We start from the raw sequence: 19,707 nt of genomic DNA on the forward strand, positions 1-19,707 counted from the left end.
TTTTTTATTTTTATTGGGACCTCATTACAATCTGTTCAATATAAAAAATCCTAATTATAATAAGCAAGAACTTAATTATATATTAAATCGGTAGAGTTTTAAAAATATCAACGCAAACAAAGGAAGGAATAATTACTATTTGAAAAAAGGAAAACTAGCAGAGCAAAATCCAATTTAATAAATGAAGTAAATTAAATTATAACCTACCTACTCCAATATGTTGCTTGATAATATTGTTTTTAAAGATGAAAAGTAATACAATCATTGCACATTGATATGAACTTCTAAACTTTACAGTATCAAAAATGGCTGATATAAAGCGGCGGGTGACACATCAAACCTTTATTATAGTTTACCGATACTGTCACACAGATCAGCTTGTAATCAAATATTATTTAATATTTATTATCAAATAATAATGTTAGGTAAAAAGCGTGTGATTGAGTTGAAAGTCCTTCCAGCTGGTGAAATATTAGTTAACAGTAACCAGCACTCAGTAGTTCCTCAACTTCTACAACTCTCTTTATCCTGTCCTTGATTTCTCCAAAATTTAGAACTGAACACAATTCCGTATAACTACCATCAGGGCCTGTATTAGTATGTCAGCATGAAGGAGTTACATATGTAAGATTAAATAATGGTGGAGTCAGTAAAATTGATAGCAAGTACAAGCTGCGTGCTTCATTCATCTGTACTTCTGGTATTGTTGAGTCCATCAGCCCCCTTTAGAACAGATTATACATGTTGTCTTGTAGTGAGCCTTGCGCAGTAAGTGTCTATGATCTGTCAGAGCAAGTAATCACAACTAGGCTGCACCATTATCTTGATGAGTCCTATAGCATGCTGACTGTAGCAGCAGGTAATGCAGTGGTTACTGATCCTCCTAACAAGAGACTAAATATTTATTCTCTCACTGGTGAAACTCTACGTAACGTCAGATGCCTCCTTCTGGGTAATCATCATGTCTCAATATGCGGTGGACATGGAGATGATGCCATCGTAGCTGACTATGTGATAAACAAAATTTTCAAAATTAAAATCGCCACAGGGAATGTCATGTAGACTTTCAGCCATCCTAATCATCCACAATGTCTAGTGTGCTATCGAGACAACATATATTGGTAGTTGCAACAAACAGAAAAATCATCAGCACACTCAACTATGCTACAGGTAATTTGTATGTAGGAAGTTCTGCTTAGTAACATTTATTGAGAGTGTTATACTAGCTTATGGAGTAGGGGAAGGTTGGGCTAGTTGAGACAAAAAACAGTTCTTTTGCAATAACTTTTACGTCATTGTAAACAAAGATTGTTAGATGTGTGCAAAATAACATGCCACATGTTGCTCAAATTGCTCATTGGTCAATTTAGTATATGATCAAAAATTTTAATTCCTGTGGCCATTTTTGTAGAGAACTACTAGCTGTCTCAACTTGCCCCAAAATGGGGTAAGTGGAGACAGACACTAGGGCAAGTTCAGACAATATGAAACATGATGAAAAAAACAAGTTAATTTGACCATATATTTGAAACTAGAATATTACAGCCCATAAATTATTCATATTAGACGCAAATAATATGCAAATATAATGTTGTATGACGTCACATTGCTGTGTGTGATACAAATAAACAGTCTATTCCTTAACAATGTCTATATCTACTTCAAAAAAAAGTTTGTTTCGGGAATGAGAAGTGCCCGGGCAAGGTTGAGGTGATGGCAATATGAGCTTAATGGCACTAATATCAATGATGTCGATGTTCTGCTCATCTGGCCATATAAAACCTACACCTAGTCTTTTGAGAAAAGTCACTTCAGCCACATCTTCAGGGGTAGAAGTGCTTTGTATCTTTCCAACATAGTATTTTTTTACTTTTCTGCTCAAATATTCTGAAACCACATAATCCCCCTCTGTTATTGAATCTTTCTCCACCTGCATTTCTTCATCTTCAGAAGCACAAGATCAAGAGTCATCAAGAGGCACTGGCTCATTGTCTGATGATTTGGAACTGCTTACAGCCACTATTTGCCGCTTTTTTGTTAGCGTGACGGTTTGCCAAACTCACTTGTTGGATTCTCTCTTTTATCGGTGTGTTGGTCAGCGCAAACGTCTCGCCTCTTTTCCTTTCTCTTTGCCCTTTTCTCGATGCTGTCTTGGGGTAAGGCCTTATCATTTCAAGTGTTACTTTAGATATTGGCAGTGGCTGATCCTAAGTAAGCAGTAAATTGGAAACCACACTTCCACTGGCAGATGTAGGGGTGCAACCTCAGACATAACTAGACCTGAACGATCGATGACATTGGCTGGCATAAAATCAGCATATGTGAATTTCTCGGGGTGATAAGGAAAGATTCCTGTCGCTGTAAATCCAGAGATAATGTTTTCAAGTGTCTTGAATCGGTGTAGAGCTTTGGCAGCAATACCAGCTATCTGGTATAAGCTGATTGTCTTTGCGGCATTGTCCAACATCCTACCATTGCAGGCGGAAGAGTAATACATGCAATTAGGAGAACATTGTGTCTAAAATGCTCCATAACCAAATCTGATAACGCCAAAAATATTGGTTCTATAATATAGTTATATATTTTAGTTTAGTTTCATATAAGCCTACTTTTTCAAAGGTCCATAGACAGATACGTCTAATGGTTGAAGATGGTTGGTCACATGTGGCGGAAATGTGAGAAGCAACACATTGTTTTCTTTTGCTATTTCAATTCCTTCGTAGGACAAATGGCTTTGGTAGTTATCCAAAATCAACAACGCTGGTGACTCTAGATGGTTTGCTGAAGCTGATGAAATGTGCCATCCACTTATTGAAGTTGAAAGTTGTCATCCAGCCGTTCTCATGAACTAGCCCTACACTGCCTGGTAGAGATTTGGTCATATAAGTCTCCAGATTAGGTTCAGTTTTGTGTGGCCAGATAAATTTAGGTTGGATTGAAATGCCATCAGCACTTATGCAACAAACAAGGGTGTCTAAAATGCCTCTTTCTCCAGAAGTAACTTGACCAACTTGCTTCATAGCGCTAGGGGCAATAACCTTTGGCGGTACATGAACTGTAGTGAGGCCCGTTTCATCTATGTTGTAGATTCTGTTAGCGGTGAAATTTTTCTTGCCATGAATGTCTTTGAGGTTTTCGAAGAATTTGCCAACCGTATGTTTGTTAGATGCTGTAGACCTGGCAAGGCTAGTCGCCTCCAGTTTCCTAAGAGTTAATGCCGGATTTTGTTCCATAAACTTCAAACTCCAATTTTTTCCTGTCATTTTATTTTCATTCCAAGATTGTAAGACACTGATGTTTTTAGCCGATGCAAATGTATATGCAAGGCGTCTTGCTTCTTCCATCGTCAATCTATGATTCATGTGAGCTGTCGCTATCAAACATTTAGTGAGCTTTACCTCTGACACCGCACCAAAAACCGGGCAAGGAGCAATGTTGCCTATATGTTTTCTTTTACAAAATCTAGACAAAGCAGATTTGTCAACACCAGCCTCTTTCAAGCTAAAATTGTCTGCAGTCATCAAGTGAACAGTGTACTGAAACTTCTCATTAAAATTTTTGTTACCACTGTCAGTCTTCCTCTTGTAGTTTCTCACCATGTTTTATGCTGATTTGCAATCAACAAATTTGACATCTCAATGTTATATTTACATCTTAACATTTTTAAACTCAAAGTTTTTAAAGCTTGATTAACATATGATATATAGCTAATAAAATATCAAGTGAAGTTTTGACAAGAATCCCAAAAACTATAAACATAGATAAACAACCTTAATCCAAAAATAAAAGCATACATATAGACAGACATACATTTTACACTCCTTTCCAAGAGAAAGTTAGGCATACAATATGTTTCTGCTCTATTTAGTTATAGAGAATTCTACACTCTCTGAGAATATAATATGAAATGATTAAGAAAACGGTTGCTGGAAATTTTTATAAAACTAGAGGAGAATAATCGTATTGCTTATAGTGTCAACACAAAGGCACCAGTGATTTCATATATTTTTTTTACTTTGTGGGGCATCACTGAAAACATTTATTTTTAAAAGAAGGAGGATGCTAAGGAGTGGTGAATCTTACTAAGGTAAACAATTTGAGCAGTTTGTGGTTGTCTATTTGAATATGAATCGGCAGCAATCAGGCATTGCACCTTATTGCAGGCTGATTTGCACCTGTGGTTATGTCATTATTTTGATTGAATGGTATTTAGCTGATAACAAACAAGTTAGCCAAACGTTCTAAATTTTTACAATTAATATTAAAGGACATTACAACAAGCTTGTTTCTGCTGCAAAACCTTTTTACGATACAATTTTGGGCCAACTTGCAACTTTTTATTTTACGAAGGACTTGACCCACTCGTAGAGCTTCACCCAGATTATATCAGTGCAACAGGTTAATAAAATATGTCAAAATTGTGTTTTTTATAGGTGATATTCTTAAAAAGTTTATCTCGAAATGCAGGTTTTAATAAATGTGTTTACCTAATAATGTACCTAGAATAAAGGTAAATCAACATTTTAATTTCAGTTACACGTACCTCCACTAATTTTTAGCTCTTAAATGTGATCGCTCAGGTGGAGTCATAGCAGGAACAGTAGTAAGGGGTCTTGCTCCAGCATCATTTAAATAACTCTGTGTTACAAACACAACTGCTTGGTCATACTAAACATAATTTATCAATAAGCTGCAACAAAATAGCCATATACGTATCATTACAAAATAGATTCATGCCTCTCAATTATATGAAGAAAATTTTTTTTCAAAGTTGTTTAGTCTTTATTGCTGTAAAATTTTAGACTGTTTGAAATGCATGTTTGATACAAAGATTATTACAGTAAACTTTTGGTAATAAGTATTGCAAATATAGCTATATTATATTTACAAAGATGAGTTATTAATACATAAAAAAACTATTACACATGTGTAAGTTTTATCATGACAGCAGAGGTTATGTGCTTAACATAAGAAGCAATAAAGAGAAATACCACTAATTATCCACCAAGTTCTTGCAGCCTATGCATACCTAAACACTTTTTAGTAGGTACCTAAGCGCCTTTATCACAACGATGCTGTGGCTCAAATGTTTATATATTTTTTGATTATATATATTGTTGTGAAGCTCATCATGCAAACAAATAACAGCTTATCATCTGAGTCAGCTATTATTGATTGTAACTATACCTTAACCTTTGGCATATACGATAATAAAAGCGTCGAAGCCATTTTACTATAATTTTATTCAACATAGACATATCTACATGCCTACTCAAAAGTACTTGTCATAATATATTTTTAACCACTTTGCACTTTCCTATTGAAAATAATTTTTTTCTTAATTTCTACGTTTACTCTTTCATATTTTATTGTTTCGTTATGTAAGCTTATTGCAAGCTGACATGTGGAGAACAAGCTGAGATATGAAAATGATTTTTTCCACTGCCGCATTACGCTGTAAATTGATCTTGTTTTTTATGATTTTAAATGGCTACTTCGGTATAATATGCTATGGTTAAATTTGGTTGACTGTATGGTTTTTATCTTGTTTTTGGTTCTTTGAGGTTCTTACTAAATGTTTTTTTATTATTGACAAATTAAAAAGTTCAACGCAACATTGAGATTGCTCCAAGTTTTTTTGGCTTTGTTGTAGACACGCAAACAACTAGCTTCACCTAAAATGGATGTTGCCCTTGAGCCTCGAAACAAAGCAAAATGCTGATACAATAACTTATACCCTGGTGAGTCTATGAGATGATGGTTTAAAAATGAGATCTGTATTATGAAATGGTATTCTTATTAAGAAATTTATCTAGAATAAAGATAATTCTACCAACATTCGCCGATCGGTTGCAACAAGCAGTTTTCAATGTAACCCATTCAGCTACATCACGCTTTACTTGTTGGTATATACATGTATTTCAGTTGAAAGGAAATTTTAAAGCATTCTTAATAAACTCGACCTGTTCAGTCCATTTTAACTGGTTGATAATGAAGTGAAAGGAAAACATGAGAAACCTTCAACCTTTCAGTTTGTACACTATTTACTATGTAATAGTTTTTAAGCATTTTATATCAACCTGGTTGTTGTAGATTTGAATACTACATGCATTCACCAATCATACTAATGACGAAAAAACTTTTGTAGGGGCATTCAAGAGATAACCAGTACATAGGTGCTCAAGGTAAGTTGCTAGAACAATGATGATATTTGGTTTTTGCTGATGATTTTTATTGATTGTTGTTTATTATTACTGGATGTTTAGTTTGAATATGCAAAAAAGTCCTATAAAAATGTTAAGCGATGTATCCACCAAATTATTTTACACCTAATCATAGTGCATAACAAGCTTTCATGTTTTATTTGTATAGTTTGATACCAATGCAAAATACGAGTACAAAATACAAATTACAAAATACTCAAAAGCTCAAAACAGATATGATTAAAATATCACAAACTTACTTGAACTCTGCTATAATATTATAAGCAACCTCACTTATGTGCAAGTTTCTGTAATGCTGTTGGTCTTTGCTAAGCATTTGCTAACCGTTCATTTACTGTGTATGGCCAAAGATATTTGCCGTTAAGCGCTGAATATTCTTGTAGATTGCTTATGAAATAGTGAGCAACAAGCCGTACACGCCAATTAATTCCTCATCAATAAGATTTATAGAGGAGTCCTACAGAATGACCAGCAAAGCTCCAATTAACTTGTCATCAGGTAAACCTACACGAGATAGTGGAAAAAGAGAGCTGACAGAGGTATTATTAAAAACATTGCCCAAGCTCCCACAGACTCCGGAGACTTTTAGTCAACGCTATACGTGAACTCCGATTTACCTCAGAACACATGACTAAAGTGAACGGAGTGCCTCTGCTGAACCCACGTAGCAAGAAAACCGCACTTCTCCGCTGGAAATGCCCAAATCCGTGTCTGGCGCATGACAAACGGATTTTGTCGCAACATAATATTTTGTTATGAAACAAATTTTGTTGCATCATCATATTTTTGTTATGAAACTATTTTACGTCAGTCTGATGTTAACCAATGGAGTTACATGTTATTTTAAGCACCTATATATATACAGAAGATTCACCATGATTATAAAAGAGAGAAGTTTGTCATCTTTTCTACATTCAGTAACCTCGGAAGCACCTTTGCTGATACACTTGTACTCATAGCTATATTCACTCTTGTGCATTCACAGACTCTCTGCCAAAGCTACTCGCGGTTCAGGCAAGTGACTCTTTGTTATGATACAGCCTATGGGCAGAGTTATTTTTTCAAAGTGGTGGGAATTTTCTCTTTTATTTTATACTATGCTTTGCAACATTTGTAGTATATCTTATACATCTTGTTCTTTACTCTAATAGATAACATTTGATAGTGGGGTAAATACAACCAACCTCATCTGGTTTCTTTATTTGACATGGTAATCAATTCAAAATCAGTGTGGTAAATGCAACTCCATTTGATAGAACTTGTCACAAGATAAATTAGCATACTGGTCTAAAATGAGTGGTTCATTCTAATGAGAAAATAGCACGGGACTCAGCGTTGCCTCGCAGACTATTCTGCATGAATTGGACTCAGTTTGCTAGTATTTTAAGTCTAGACAATTGCACTTAGAACCCAGATTTGCTCTTCAGCACACCATGTCTAAAATTTAACAAACTGGGCGCCCGACAATTGAGCAACACAATTCTATTAGTGTGGTGGAGACAAATCTGAAGTGAAAACTTCTTACAATATTCAGGCCCTTTTACAAAAAAAACAGTTGCAGACTTTTGGTTGATGATCTGGGAGCAGAGGCCAAGTGCTAGTGTAATGGTTACCAAAGCTATTGAGAACACTAAGGTAGTGTTATCACATTTTATAAAAAACCTTCATAGATACAATTAACATTTTATACAAATTGAATGTACACCTTGCTCTATAATTTTAGTCTCTTACAGGGTTGGTATTTCATAGCAATTTTTTGTATTTAGGGGTAAAGAGACTTATTGTAAGTTTGTAATACAAACATCCCCGGGTGAAACCTGTAGAAATCTCATACATCAATTGTACATATTCAAAATTAGTAACAAAATAGTATGCTAGATTTAGTATCTATAGTCACGCACACTACGTTTAGTTTACTTAGTTTATTTTGTAATTACGGTCAGTATTAATATATAACATAACAATGTACAGCGTGCACATTCAGTTGCAGCAGTATGTATCATAGAGAGTTCTAACCTTTGAGACAGAAGCATATCGTAACATTTTAATTTAACCTAAATGAATTTAGCTTACTAAACATGCACTAATGCTAAATTTAGGTATGTAAAATCCTACAATAAGCTTTAATTTTGTGCTAGCCTAAAGCTCTAACACCTATCAGCTTCTGGCTTCATTTTCACTTAATCGTTTTGCCGACCTCATTAAACCCCTTTTTAACCAACTTTTGCTACTAAGCTTGAGCAACGCTGTTTTGAATGCAAACTTTTGTATATTTGACCTTTTAATGGTTGTAAAAACCTTTTAAATACACCTATGTGCGTGAGACTTTAAATAAATAATCTTTATTATAATTTATTTTAATTTTAATTAATTAAAATTAATAATTTTAATTTATTATAATACTTTAATAAAAAAAACAATAAACATTTTACAGGCAAATACCTCTTAATTACCTAACAGCTACAAGCACTAAACAAGGTGGCCCAATGTCACCTGTTTTCTCCGTTTCACTGAGTGCGTCGCGTCACTGAGTGCGTTGGTGATGAATTCCACATGTTTTTTTCCTTTGGCCCGTTGCGTTGGCCCGTTGCGTTGGCCCATTGCGTGTCCTGACATTGATTGGACTGTCAGGTGCACTCGTAGAGAATTTTCCCAATTCGGGACCAATTGAGGACCCTTTTGGTGCTCTAGTTTATATTTCTTTAAATTCAATCAAGTCAGCCAATTTCAGAGACAGTTATACTTGTAAGCCTTAGTACTGGAAACAGTTAATTTAGAAACCTTAGAACTGGTAACAGTGTTTACTACAGAACAATGTTATCTAACAAAGATTGTTATAAGGAGACTAAGGTCACAAAATTTAATGTATGTATTTTTAATGTAATACATTTTCTTTGCTGCAAAGATACATGTTTCAACAGAGTTAATATTGGCAATTGGAAGACTATTAATGGAAAGGTTAGGTAACCACCAGCATTAGTTCCATGACTTTTATATTATACACTGTGTGCTTTTTTACACTATTGTGTTGTCCAGTTTATGTTTTATTAATTGATCAGTATTATGTAACATTTTAACCAAGTTTATGTGAAGTTATATTTTACATACTTCACGGTAGTGTAAACATAACAAAGACTAGCAGTGAAACTTATTCCTTCTTCAAGCAACAACAAGTAATCGTAAGCGGGACGTAAAAGTTTCCACAATGGCTATCAAAAAGAAATTTGAAAATTGATTTTTCTACCTTCGAATTGACATGACTGGAGCTGGTACATTTAAGGAGTAGAGCAAAAAGAAGGCAAAAACGTGTCAATGCTAATTAAGTTACTGTACACTCAATAACAAATAATAATTTTAATACGTAATGAACTGAAATTTTACTAGCCATTTAAGGAAAGTTGTCTAATCCAGACTATTGGTTCAAAGCGTTCATAACTTTAACTTTGTTACCAGTTTTATAAAGAAAATATTCCCAATTTTCACATGAAGAATCTTGAACTGAGAAAAGTCTGTCGTCATTTCATTTTTAGGAGTTGTGAAGTTTTTAGTGAACAGTGTATCGGCATCTTTTTTATTTCTACATAATATAGACACTGACTGTCAGATTCGGTTTTTGAGCAAAAATTTGTTAAGTTTGTATGGCGAAGTAGAATATTTATTCCAAAGACAAAAAACATCATTTTCTATGTAGTAATCCAAAAAAGTGGTAGCAGAGGGGCTTTGCAACCCGATGGTGTAGTGTATACCAAAGGTCAAGTCTGTCAGTACTTGTTCAGTGAACTCAATTTTTTTACTTTCAGACTAAATGTATGCAGTACTGGCCGCTAAAAGTAGGAGTTGCCAAGGAATTTGGTGAATTTTATGTCTCTCTAAAGAGTGTGAACTTGTACGCTGAAATCTCAATGAATCATCTAAAGGTTGCTAAGTTGAGTTCCATCTGCTAGCTATCAAATATGAAGTCATGAGGTTTAGTGTTTCCTGAGCATGTAGAAATTTGGTTCATCCAAACTGGGCCATTTTATGTGTTATCCTATTCTCTGTGTTTTGCGTGTCACTGGTACAGTTCAACATGTTAATAATTCCTTAAAACTTATACAATAAGTTATCAAATATATAAATATTCAAAATTTCTTTTGTGTCTAGTGAATGGTAAAGTCACCTTTTGTATTATGAAGTACTGTTTTGCGGAATTGTATGATATTCTTATGTCCAAGTAAAACCATCTCCTAATAAATTGAATCAAAATGTTTTTTTGTCTAGTAAACAGTGGTTTAGTAGTAAATAATAAAAACAATTATAAAAAGACACTTTTTGTTGCGCAAACTCGGTCAAATTTTATGAAGACTGTTTTTCCATATTAGAATAGAACAAGGATAACCATCACTCTCTTTAACTACTTGTCTTGGCCTAACCATGGTGTTCCTGATACTGAGATGATTGTTTCATTTCACCGGCTCATCAGTGCTAGGATCAGTATCAGTGAGACCCAACCTTTGCTTGTTCACTGCAGGTAAGATTTTATCCTTGAGGAGATTCATGGCAACTATGTGAACCAAAAAATTCAGTATAGCGGCTTGCAATTATCAGTTACGTTTTTCAAGAAACAAAAGCTTAGAATTATTATTACTTAATATATATTGGGTACTTTTAGCTGTTTGGAACTTTTTTGTTTATCTATTAGTGTTGAAAAGAATTTTCTGTCATTAAAAATGTGAAAGTAAAAGTAGGCTTTGTTGTTCAAATTACAAAACCTTATTCCTTTTTATTTTTTTTGTTTAATTTGCAACAAAAACATGTAATAAAAGTTTTTTCATCAAAGTTTTAAAGATTGATTTAATTTTCTGAGAAACTGTAACAAAGCTAAACATGCTATTTACTTTGACAATTTACTACTTCTTTGAGAAGTAGTAATTTTTCTGTGAAAACATGGTGTCTACGTGTCAAACTTTAGTCTCTGTGAAAATATGAGCGGCGTCCAATGGTAGGCTTTAGCAAAAAAGGAGTTACACTTACACTTTAAGGTTTATAAAATTGTGGCAGTAAAAACATTTTTGCATGTAATTACTTTCTTCTATTTGCAGACACAAAATACCTCCGACTTTCTGCAAGCAAAACTGAGTTTAACCACACTTAGTTTTGAGTTTTACTAATAGTTGCTCAATCAAAGCTTTTTTGTCGTTTGATTGATAATCAGAGTGAGGGAAAGATTAACAGCTTTCTACACGTAGTATTTTTTCTTTCACTACCCTAAAATGCCTTGTAAAAAAAACATAATATTAATTCTGGTCCAAAAGCTATCTTTGCGGAGAGCAGTCATTCTGACTGCATTATTTGGTATAAATAATTATCTGGCATTGAATAAACTCACAAAAATTACTCTGTGGTACATTCACTCACAACACAATGTATTATTTTAGTAAGATGTAATCTACCGCACCATGCTTCATCGTAGTAAGCTATGATTTGGTTGTATGAAGCATCATGTTATGTTTTTACCTACAGTTCACTAGATTATAAAAGTTGGATCTTGTTTTAAACCATCGCGCTGAAGACATTGTTATGTGTGGTTGTGGAGAAATTATGTTATGCATAACTAATCCAAATCCACACATAGCATCAGTGCTGAATTTGCTTGTCATATTATTCTATTTTGATGATGTTTAGTTTGTGCACTTTTACTTAGCTTGTGGGTGCTAATTTAGTTATTACTGGTTCAGGTATAGTGAAGGTGTTAAGCTATTGTAAGTAATGCTGATATTTACCAGTACAAGTTACTTCTTTATTCTATAAGTCAAACAATTAAAATACACAACTAACAAAATTCTAAAACAATAATATTAAAGACAAAACAATTAGAAGAGCTAATAAAAATTACATCCTTACTCGAACGATCGTCTGTGTTTGCTTGGCTCGGTCCATGCGGCTGTGAGTTTTGATAGTCAAACGAGAGTCATGAGGAGTCATAGGTAGAGAGTGTCGGGAGTTGAGATAGTGGCATAGAGGAGGCTCAGCTGGTGTAGGAGAAGGAGGCTCCATTGGTAGAGAAGAGAGAGAGGCTCCTCAGCAGGCAGATGGGAAAGCGTCCAAGGAGGCTCTCGGGAAGAGAGAGAGCCAGAGCTCAAGCGAGAGCCGGAGATAGAGATGGGGATTGAGGGAGAGAGATGCTGAGTCATAGGAGCTGTTCTCTTTTATAGATGTCTGCCATGTGGGATGGTTAGCCTGTGGGTGTAGGTTGAGTGTTAAAGTTCAATGCTTTCTGTCAGGCGTGTGAAGAAATCTTGTTCGCGTAAATCTTCAGCTGATGCACGTGATGTTGACATGTAGGGTGGAGCTCGTGAGTTACTCCTGGTGTCTAGGTCATGTTTGACAGGAGTGGCAGATCTGTATGTGACTCATTTGACTCGTCTCTAATGTTTCTCTGGTGGCTTTTTGATGATGGTGGTAGGTAGGTTTAATTGCTTCGACCTTCCTTTGGCACATTCTCCATCTGGTGTTGACGCAATTTCTATGATTGATTTCTTCCAAATTTGAAGTTTCTAATTTGCTTTTGACATTTTCTAATGTTTGAATATTTAATGCATTTTGGTGTCTTGCTGTTTGTATGAATTATATGCTTATCTTGTGGTCTGGCTACATTCTCTGTTGGTATCTTGTTTTTGCAGTATTTCCATACAACAACATGTCTAGGATCCTAGTTAGGCAATAATCAAATTTTGCTTCTAGAGTGCTGAACTCATGACCTGCTAATGCTAGACTAGCGTGCTACCAACTAGGCTAACTGTTTACTTTCAATATCGCAGTAAAGTTTTCACTACAACAAGAACAAATTTCTGTGCGATTTTAAACCTTTTGCATCACGGGAAAGTTTTGAGAGCAGATTTTCTATGGCATAGGCCTATTTAATGTAAAATTCCGGCCCCCTTTAAACAGTTCCATTTCAATTGGCAATCTTAAAAATTTTAAACTAGTTGGAAAAATTCAGAACTAGTTTTTAGTATACATGTTCTATGATCTATTTGACTATAAGCTCAACAATCTGTCTTCACAAGCATAAAGGACAATTATAGTTAATGAAAGAATTCATTGAGTTTCGTGAAACCTGTTGCCTCAAAATTAGAAATAATCTTGAAGATTGTTGTATTAAACGTTACTCTTTTTTAAAAAACCAAAATGAGTCCTCAAAGAAAATATAAAAGTAACTTTGTATTAACGGACCTTTTAAAACTAAACAACACAGCTATTTGGAAGTAAGCAACAATTTTGTGTTCATGACTTAAGCAAAGCGCCTGAATAAGACACGTCGTCGTTGAAAAATTCCTGCCCAAATGTGTTTTAGTGCTGGTGTTGGAAGAACTGCAACTTACATTTATTTTGACTACCTACTTAACCAGGCAGCAGCAAAAGGGGTTGGAGATGCTTTTGAGTGCGTGAGTGAAATGAGAACAAGAAGGCCTTGCATGATACAAACTGTGGTATGTTCAATGCTTCTGTACCTTAAAAGTAAGATAGAGCCATCCTTCATTAAATGTCTGAATGAAATAAAAACAGTCTGTTAACCTTGCAATGACATGTAGGGCTAAGTTCAAATTTTGTTAAGTAAAGGTTAGGGCAGCACCTCTTCAATACGATAACAGTTAATTTAAATTTGTTTGTTTGTTTTCCATGACCCATGAAAGGTAGCAGTTTACATTGCAAGATTAGTTTGTGTCCTAGTAAATGCATTTATTTTGCACAACAGATCAGAAGATTCAAGATTTAACTATTGCTTCCACCATTGACAATGAATTGAGTTGAAGGAATTAATAATTAGCTTTAGTTATGTATGTAATTTTCTTTAAAGATGCAGCCATTCATCATTCATATCTAAACACTACAGAATATGAACCGCTACATGATGCTCTCTATGAGTCACTATCAACTGCAAAGCTTTCCTGTCAATCAACATACATAGAAGTTAGAATGGCGAAGCACGTGTAGCAACCAGGAAGTGATGCTGACCTCATTTCAGCTGAGTCCCAGGTCTGTAAAACTTTGCAGAAGCAATATTTTAAGTACCAATTTTTAACTTTATATTTATATGAAAGCATTGATAAGGCGCCAAGTGAAGTAATACGTTGCCATAAACATGTAATGTATACAAAAATTGTATAATACATAAATTGAGTTAAATTTGTTCACAGTCGCTCCCAATTTTCAGAAAAATAAGTACCTTACAAAAAACGTTATATTGGTTCCTAATTTACTTACAAGAATTCCTCTGAGACAAGCAGCTCTTTTAATCTTTAAGTATTCCAATGAACTAATGTTGGTTATGACATTAAATCAGAGGCTGAAAACCCAAATGCCACAATATTTCTGAGCGCAGTTGCAATTCAGTATAGGTGTATTACAGCATGAAAAAAAATGGTTCTTTTGAGCATTCTTTTCTTCTCGGAAAGGACCCTGCAAATCCCCATAAAAATCGATTTTTTGATATACTCCCATGTATATGTCTGTACACTCTCACCATCCTAAGCATGTTTCACTATAATTGCGAGCTCACTTTTTATATCGGAATTGTTCTCTTTTGATTGCTGCAAGTTTTTGTAATTTTTCTAGCTGTGAGCTTAATACCATTCCTCACAAATGGAACCAATGGAAACTGCATAAATGCTAGCAACTCACCGCATGTTTTACCAAAAAGTATACCAATGGCTGATACACAAACTCTGCCTCATCAGGGATGGTAGCACCAAGTCCGGACTTTTCATATGTGCCCACAATGCTATAGAGCAACTCAAGACAGAGCAGATGGTCAATGTCTACACCCTAACTGTTATGGCTCAGCTAAGAAGACCTCAGTTCAACTCTACCATTGTAAGTAGTATCTTTCACATTCTGTCCATAGATTTGTCTCATGCTCACCAAAACATCATTGTTTCCCACAGTAATATCTCACACTTATCGATACCAGCTTTTCTCCGCAAAAAAGAAAAAATAGGTGTATAGAAAACTTTTTCAAGTATATCTACTAGAAAAAATTTAAGACCAAAAAACATAAACTGCTTTGTAAACATATTTTACTTATTTTTCAAAGCAGTTTTGAGCCGATTTCTGTCATTTTATTTAAGATCATTTTCTAATGTTAGCTATCTAGAAGAAATAACTCAGGAAATGAGACATAACTCCTAAAATGGTTTTACTAATTGTGAAACTTGCATTATTGTTGATATTATGACCAAGTTTGTATTTAATCAAAGTTTTAATAAAATTTATTCATTCTCCCATAAAAAATATTAATTTACTATTATTTTTGAAGAAGTCAATTATTAGATTCAATTAGTTTTGCTCAAATCTATTTTGTACTGAAAGTCCTATCTGGCCTATGTTTGACTATCAATCTATAACAACTTCCACCACCTTTTTCTACTTTTTCAATATCTTACAACAGCTGAGATAACAAAATGCATTTAACAACACCATCAACTGACTTGACAATCACAGTCTGATGTAACAATGCTAGTTACCTGATTTGACCACCAGCATTAATAAAGACTGCATTCAACCTCTCATTTTATTGAATAAATTTTGACACTAGTTAAGGGTGGTACTTATGCAGTTTGAACTTATCCCTACATCTGTGCATACTGTGTCGTATCATAACATATCGATAGTGTGATTTAATAAAGTTTAATAATATGCAAATTTCCCATGCTCAAATTTATCACGTATGTCTAAAGATCAGCGACTATGTTAAATAGAGTTACCAAATAAAGACATGCAAGTGTTTAATGACGATATATTTTTTGTATTCATCTTATAATTTTAAAACCGGAAAAAATCCTCATCATTGGTTTGGTCCTTTTCGTGGCAATTAATTTATAATTTATTTTATACTAAACCGGCCTATTATAAAGCTATGGAACATTTCACACTTATCTTGTCTGCAACGGAATAAAAGTTTTCGCTAGCAAATAAATATCAACCATGTTTTCCCTTCATTATGCTAATGTTGAACCATTCAATGAGAAATATAAGGGTATTCCTCAGACCAAGTTCACGGCACTGCAAACTAATCGGCGATATTGAAATATTTGTTCACTTCAATTTATTTTGTTACGGTTATTATGTCTGAATAAAAATTGACACAAACCTCAAAGGCTTGATATTTTTTCGATTTGAAGACAGATTGCTTATTGTTAAAAGTTGTAGTTTCATTTGTAAATAGCTTTTTTATGAGCACATTTTTATCTGACTTATCAGAAGTGTTTGAACTTTTGTCTTCAAAACAAAGTATTCTTTAAGAACAACCCTTTTAATGGACAACAATTTATTTTTACCAAGCCCAAGTAGTGTATAGCTGTATCAGTTAACTCACATATTTCTTATGTTTGTTATATGCAGTAAGACTGATAGTACCTCAATATTAATGCAACGTAGAGTATTGCATAGAGAGTATTCCGCATCCAAAATAGCTTTTAGTGTCACTCAGTTAGAGTCAGTGATGAATTGCTAACCTTTGTTTAACCATAACTGTAAAGTTGAGATATGTGTATGTAGGCAACCAAAAGCTGATATGCAACCCCACTGTTAGGTAATGGCAGTTGGAACAGCCCTCCAGTAGAGTTTGGTGCAAAGCACCAGCTGCCAAAGCCTACATAGTTTTAAAATCATGTGTTTGATATGAGAAATGAGCACATCTGTAATACTAAACAAGTTGAGAAAATAATAAAAATCAATGCCTCTTTCTTTTAGTACAAATGCTGAGTACCATTGGTTTGCTGTAATCTGATCTTAGCCTTTGTTGTAGACAATCAATTAGGATCACAATTTTGTCATGTTACATGAACATTACATCACTGCTTTGTACTTTATGCTGCTTTTATATTGAATGGCTATTGAATATTGACTATAATGGCATTAGCGTACTTGAATCAATGAAATAGAGCTATATTAGACATTGAAAATTACCAGTCTAAAAATTTTTAACCCTAAATTTAGTTATACTTAAAAACACACAAACTTTCTAACCATAACTTAGTTAGAGAGAGAGAGTTAGTGTAGCAGTACATCACTGGTTAGAATAATAGTTTAAACTCTTTTGGTAACGAAAATGGTTGTTAGGTTTTTCCAGTCAGCTGATAGGTGAGTTGTAAGTTTTACCCAAAACCCTGTCTTTCTTTAAACTGTTATAAATATAATGGAAAGTTTCATCCGTGCCGCAACGGTTGCTGGCTTTAGTGGTGAAAGCGCATAGTCAAGGAACACTCTGGTTCAAAGTAAAAGCAGTGATGTTGGAATGTAGCGCAGCACTTTTTTCTTTCAGCATTGTCAATATAATGAAAATTATGTTTTGTTAGCTTTCAGAATATCTCAAGAGTTTCATAGAAAATATAAAAATGTTCAATTTTGGTTTGTTGCCATGATCACTCTCATGTATCAGCTAGCTACACTTTGGCAAATTTCTGCAAAAACAAAAAGCTATTGTGAACATAGATTATTGGAGTAACCATAATGAAACTTGATTTATAGATAATTCACTAGCTGCAGTTGAAGAATTAAATTATAGAATTAGTTTATTTTAGGGTCCTAATTGCAATTACTCCCATCAAATAAATGTACCACTAAAATATTCCTGAAGCAATTAATGCATTGCGTCCAGCTCTGTAAATTGGAGCAAAATATTTGGCAGATAGCTGTTGATTAGCAACTTCACTGTCTTGTGGAGAGTAAAGGAGTGGAAAGTTTCTTTTACTGTTAGAATTTTACTAACACTGCTGAGGTCGCACCTTGATTAAATGCTTGCAGGTTAATAGAAAACAAAGTAGATGAAAAAGGCAAAAGTAAGGACAGCATTTTACTTTTTCAGTTTGGTCAAAGACATAGTCGTATAGGTTTTGGTGCATTGTTAAATGCATGTATTTGTGCAGTAGTTGTTTAGAGGTTGGTCACTTTTCCAAGCAATGTTTTTCTATGTTTTTTAAATTACCATTTTATGCGTATTAGCTGTACTAAAAAGAAAATTTGAAGGCGACTTTTGAAAAACCAAAATATTGTACGATATCTGAATAGGGTGGCCTAGTGGCTGCGTCTTTGACTTTCCAGTATAGGATTGGTGGTTATAGTCCTGCTTTATGCCGATCTGTCAGAAAAGCTCTCAGCAAGCGTTCGACTCTAAATTGCCAGTTTTTCTCTATCTAGACCATAACTTGGAGGCTCGGTGTACCTCTCTGACAATGTCGGCTCGTTGAAGATCCATTTCTGTCTTTTGCGCATTGGGCAAGTGAATTAGCTACCCGGCTCTGCCAGACTGATTGTGTTGCAAAGGCATCCCTTCGGGTTAATCTGACAGTTCCGGAAGTGGTAAATACTGAGAACTGAGGCACCTCTTCTGTACCATACTGCTCGACTCAAACATTCATCGCTAAGATGCAAATCCTGGTCGATTTGTGACCAACAGCCATATTATTATTATGTGAACAATTATGAGTCTTTGATTGCTATTAGATAAACTACCATGTGGTTTAATTTATTAACATGCTAATTTCTGCTAGAGATTCTCAACAGTGGGTTTAAAATTTGGTGTTGACTGTTTTGAAATTAAGATAAAGCTCTACAAAGTTCAGTGAATTACGTAAAGGGGTTTATTGTGAGGTAAAAGCAGTGTTTTCTGGCATGAAAAAATCTAGTAACTTTTGCTTTCTGACTGAAGTTCTGACTTGACTTATCTACCCAAATGAATGCTGATAAAATTTCATGTAAAAAACATTGTCAACTAGTGAAATGTAATATTTAGTAGCTTTTAGCTAGCACATACCGTGGTCTGAGAACATTTAGCTAAATAGTGTGTGAACTTTTACTAGGGCACAATTTTCTATGGTTATGTTCTGTGTTGTAAAATAACAGTCAAAAATAGTTTACTACCTTCTCATGAATGATAAAAAAATCATTATTCTTCATGTCATAGCCATAAGTGTTGTGGCTGTTTTCCAGGAAACTTTCTCTATCAACAAGTTTGTTCAATGTTTCCTATTTTGTGAAAGCAATCAAACTGTTGTTTAACTCGTCTTTGTCAAAGTTGTCCTCTTCCTGTAGTCTTGGTCCTTATAGCTGTATCAAGATTTTCTTAAACCATAACTACCACATACACGTTCTATCACTTTTTTTCTAGGTAAATAAGACACAGCGATTGCGATTTTTTGCTCAAAATAAAGATTGGTCCACTAACTTTCAAAATCGTGAAGGCCTTTTGAAGCGTTTCAATAATCGTCTCAGAAACAAAACAATCGGCACAGCAATTGCTCTGCCCATAAATATGTGACTTCACCTAGCTTGACCAAGTATAAACTTTGTGCACTGGAAACAAAGTAATTTAGTTAACTGTTTGTTACTGCAGTCTCTGCACTGGCTACCTTCACTTCGGTTTGTTGTTATATTTTATATAGAATCAAGTATAAACATTGTCAACACATAGTTTAGCGGCTTAAAAGCCACAAAAATATTG

General features: G+C 34.4%; 1 protein-coding gene across 1 annotated transcript; it reads right to left on the reverse strand.

Moving 5' to 3' along the window:
- Positions 1-2,741: 2,741 nt before the first annotated feature.
- On the reverse strand, positions 2,742-3,599 carry LOC137404742 (uncharacterized). The gene has a single exon (XM_068090975.1). The coding sequence runs from the start codon at positions 3,597-3,599 to the stop codon at positions 2,742-2,744; it is 858 nt and encodes a 285-aa protein (XP_067947076.1).
- Positions 3,600-19,707: the final 16,108 nt, after the last annotated feature.

This window comes from Watersipora subatra, chromosome 9 (assembly GCF_963576615.1).
Source record: "Watersipora subatra chromosome 9, tzWatSuba1.1, whole genome shotgun sequence".
NCBI lineage: Eukaryota > Metazoa > Bryozoa > Gymnolaemata > Cheilostomatida > Watersiporidae > Watersipora > Watersipora subatra.

Excerpts from the sequence above, each read along its gene's own strand:
- LOC137404742 (XM_068090975.1), bottom strand. The coding sequence starts at position 3,599 with ATGGTGAGAAACTACAAGAGGAAGACTGACAGTGGTAACAAAAATTTT.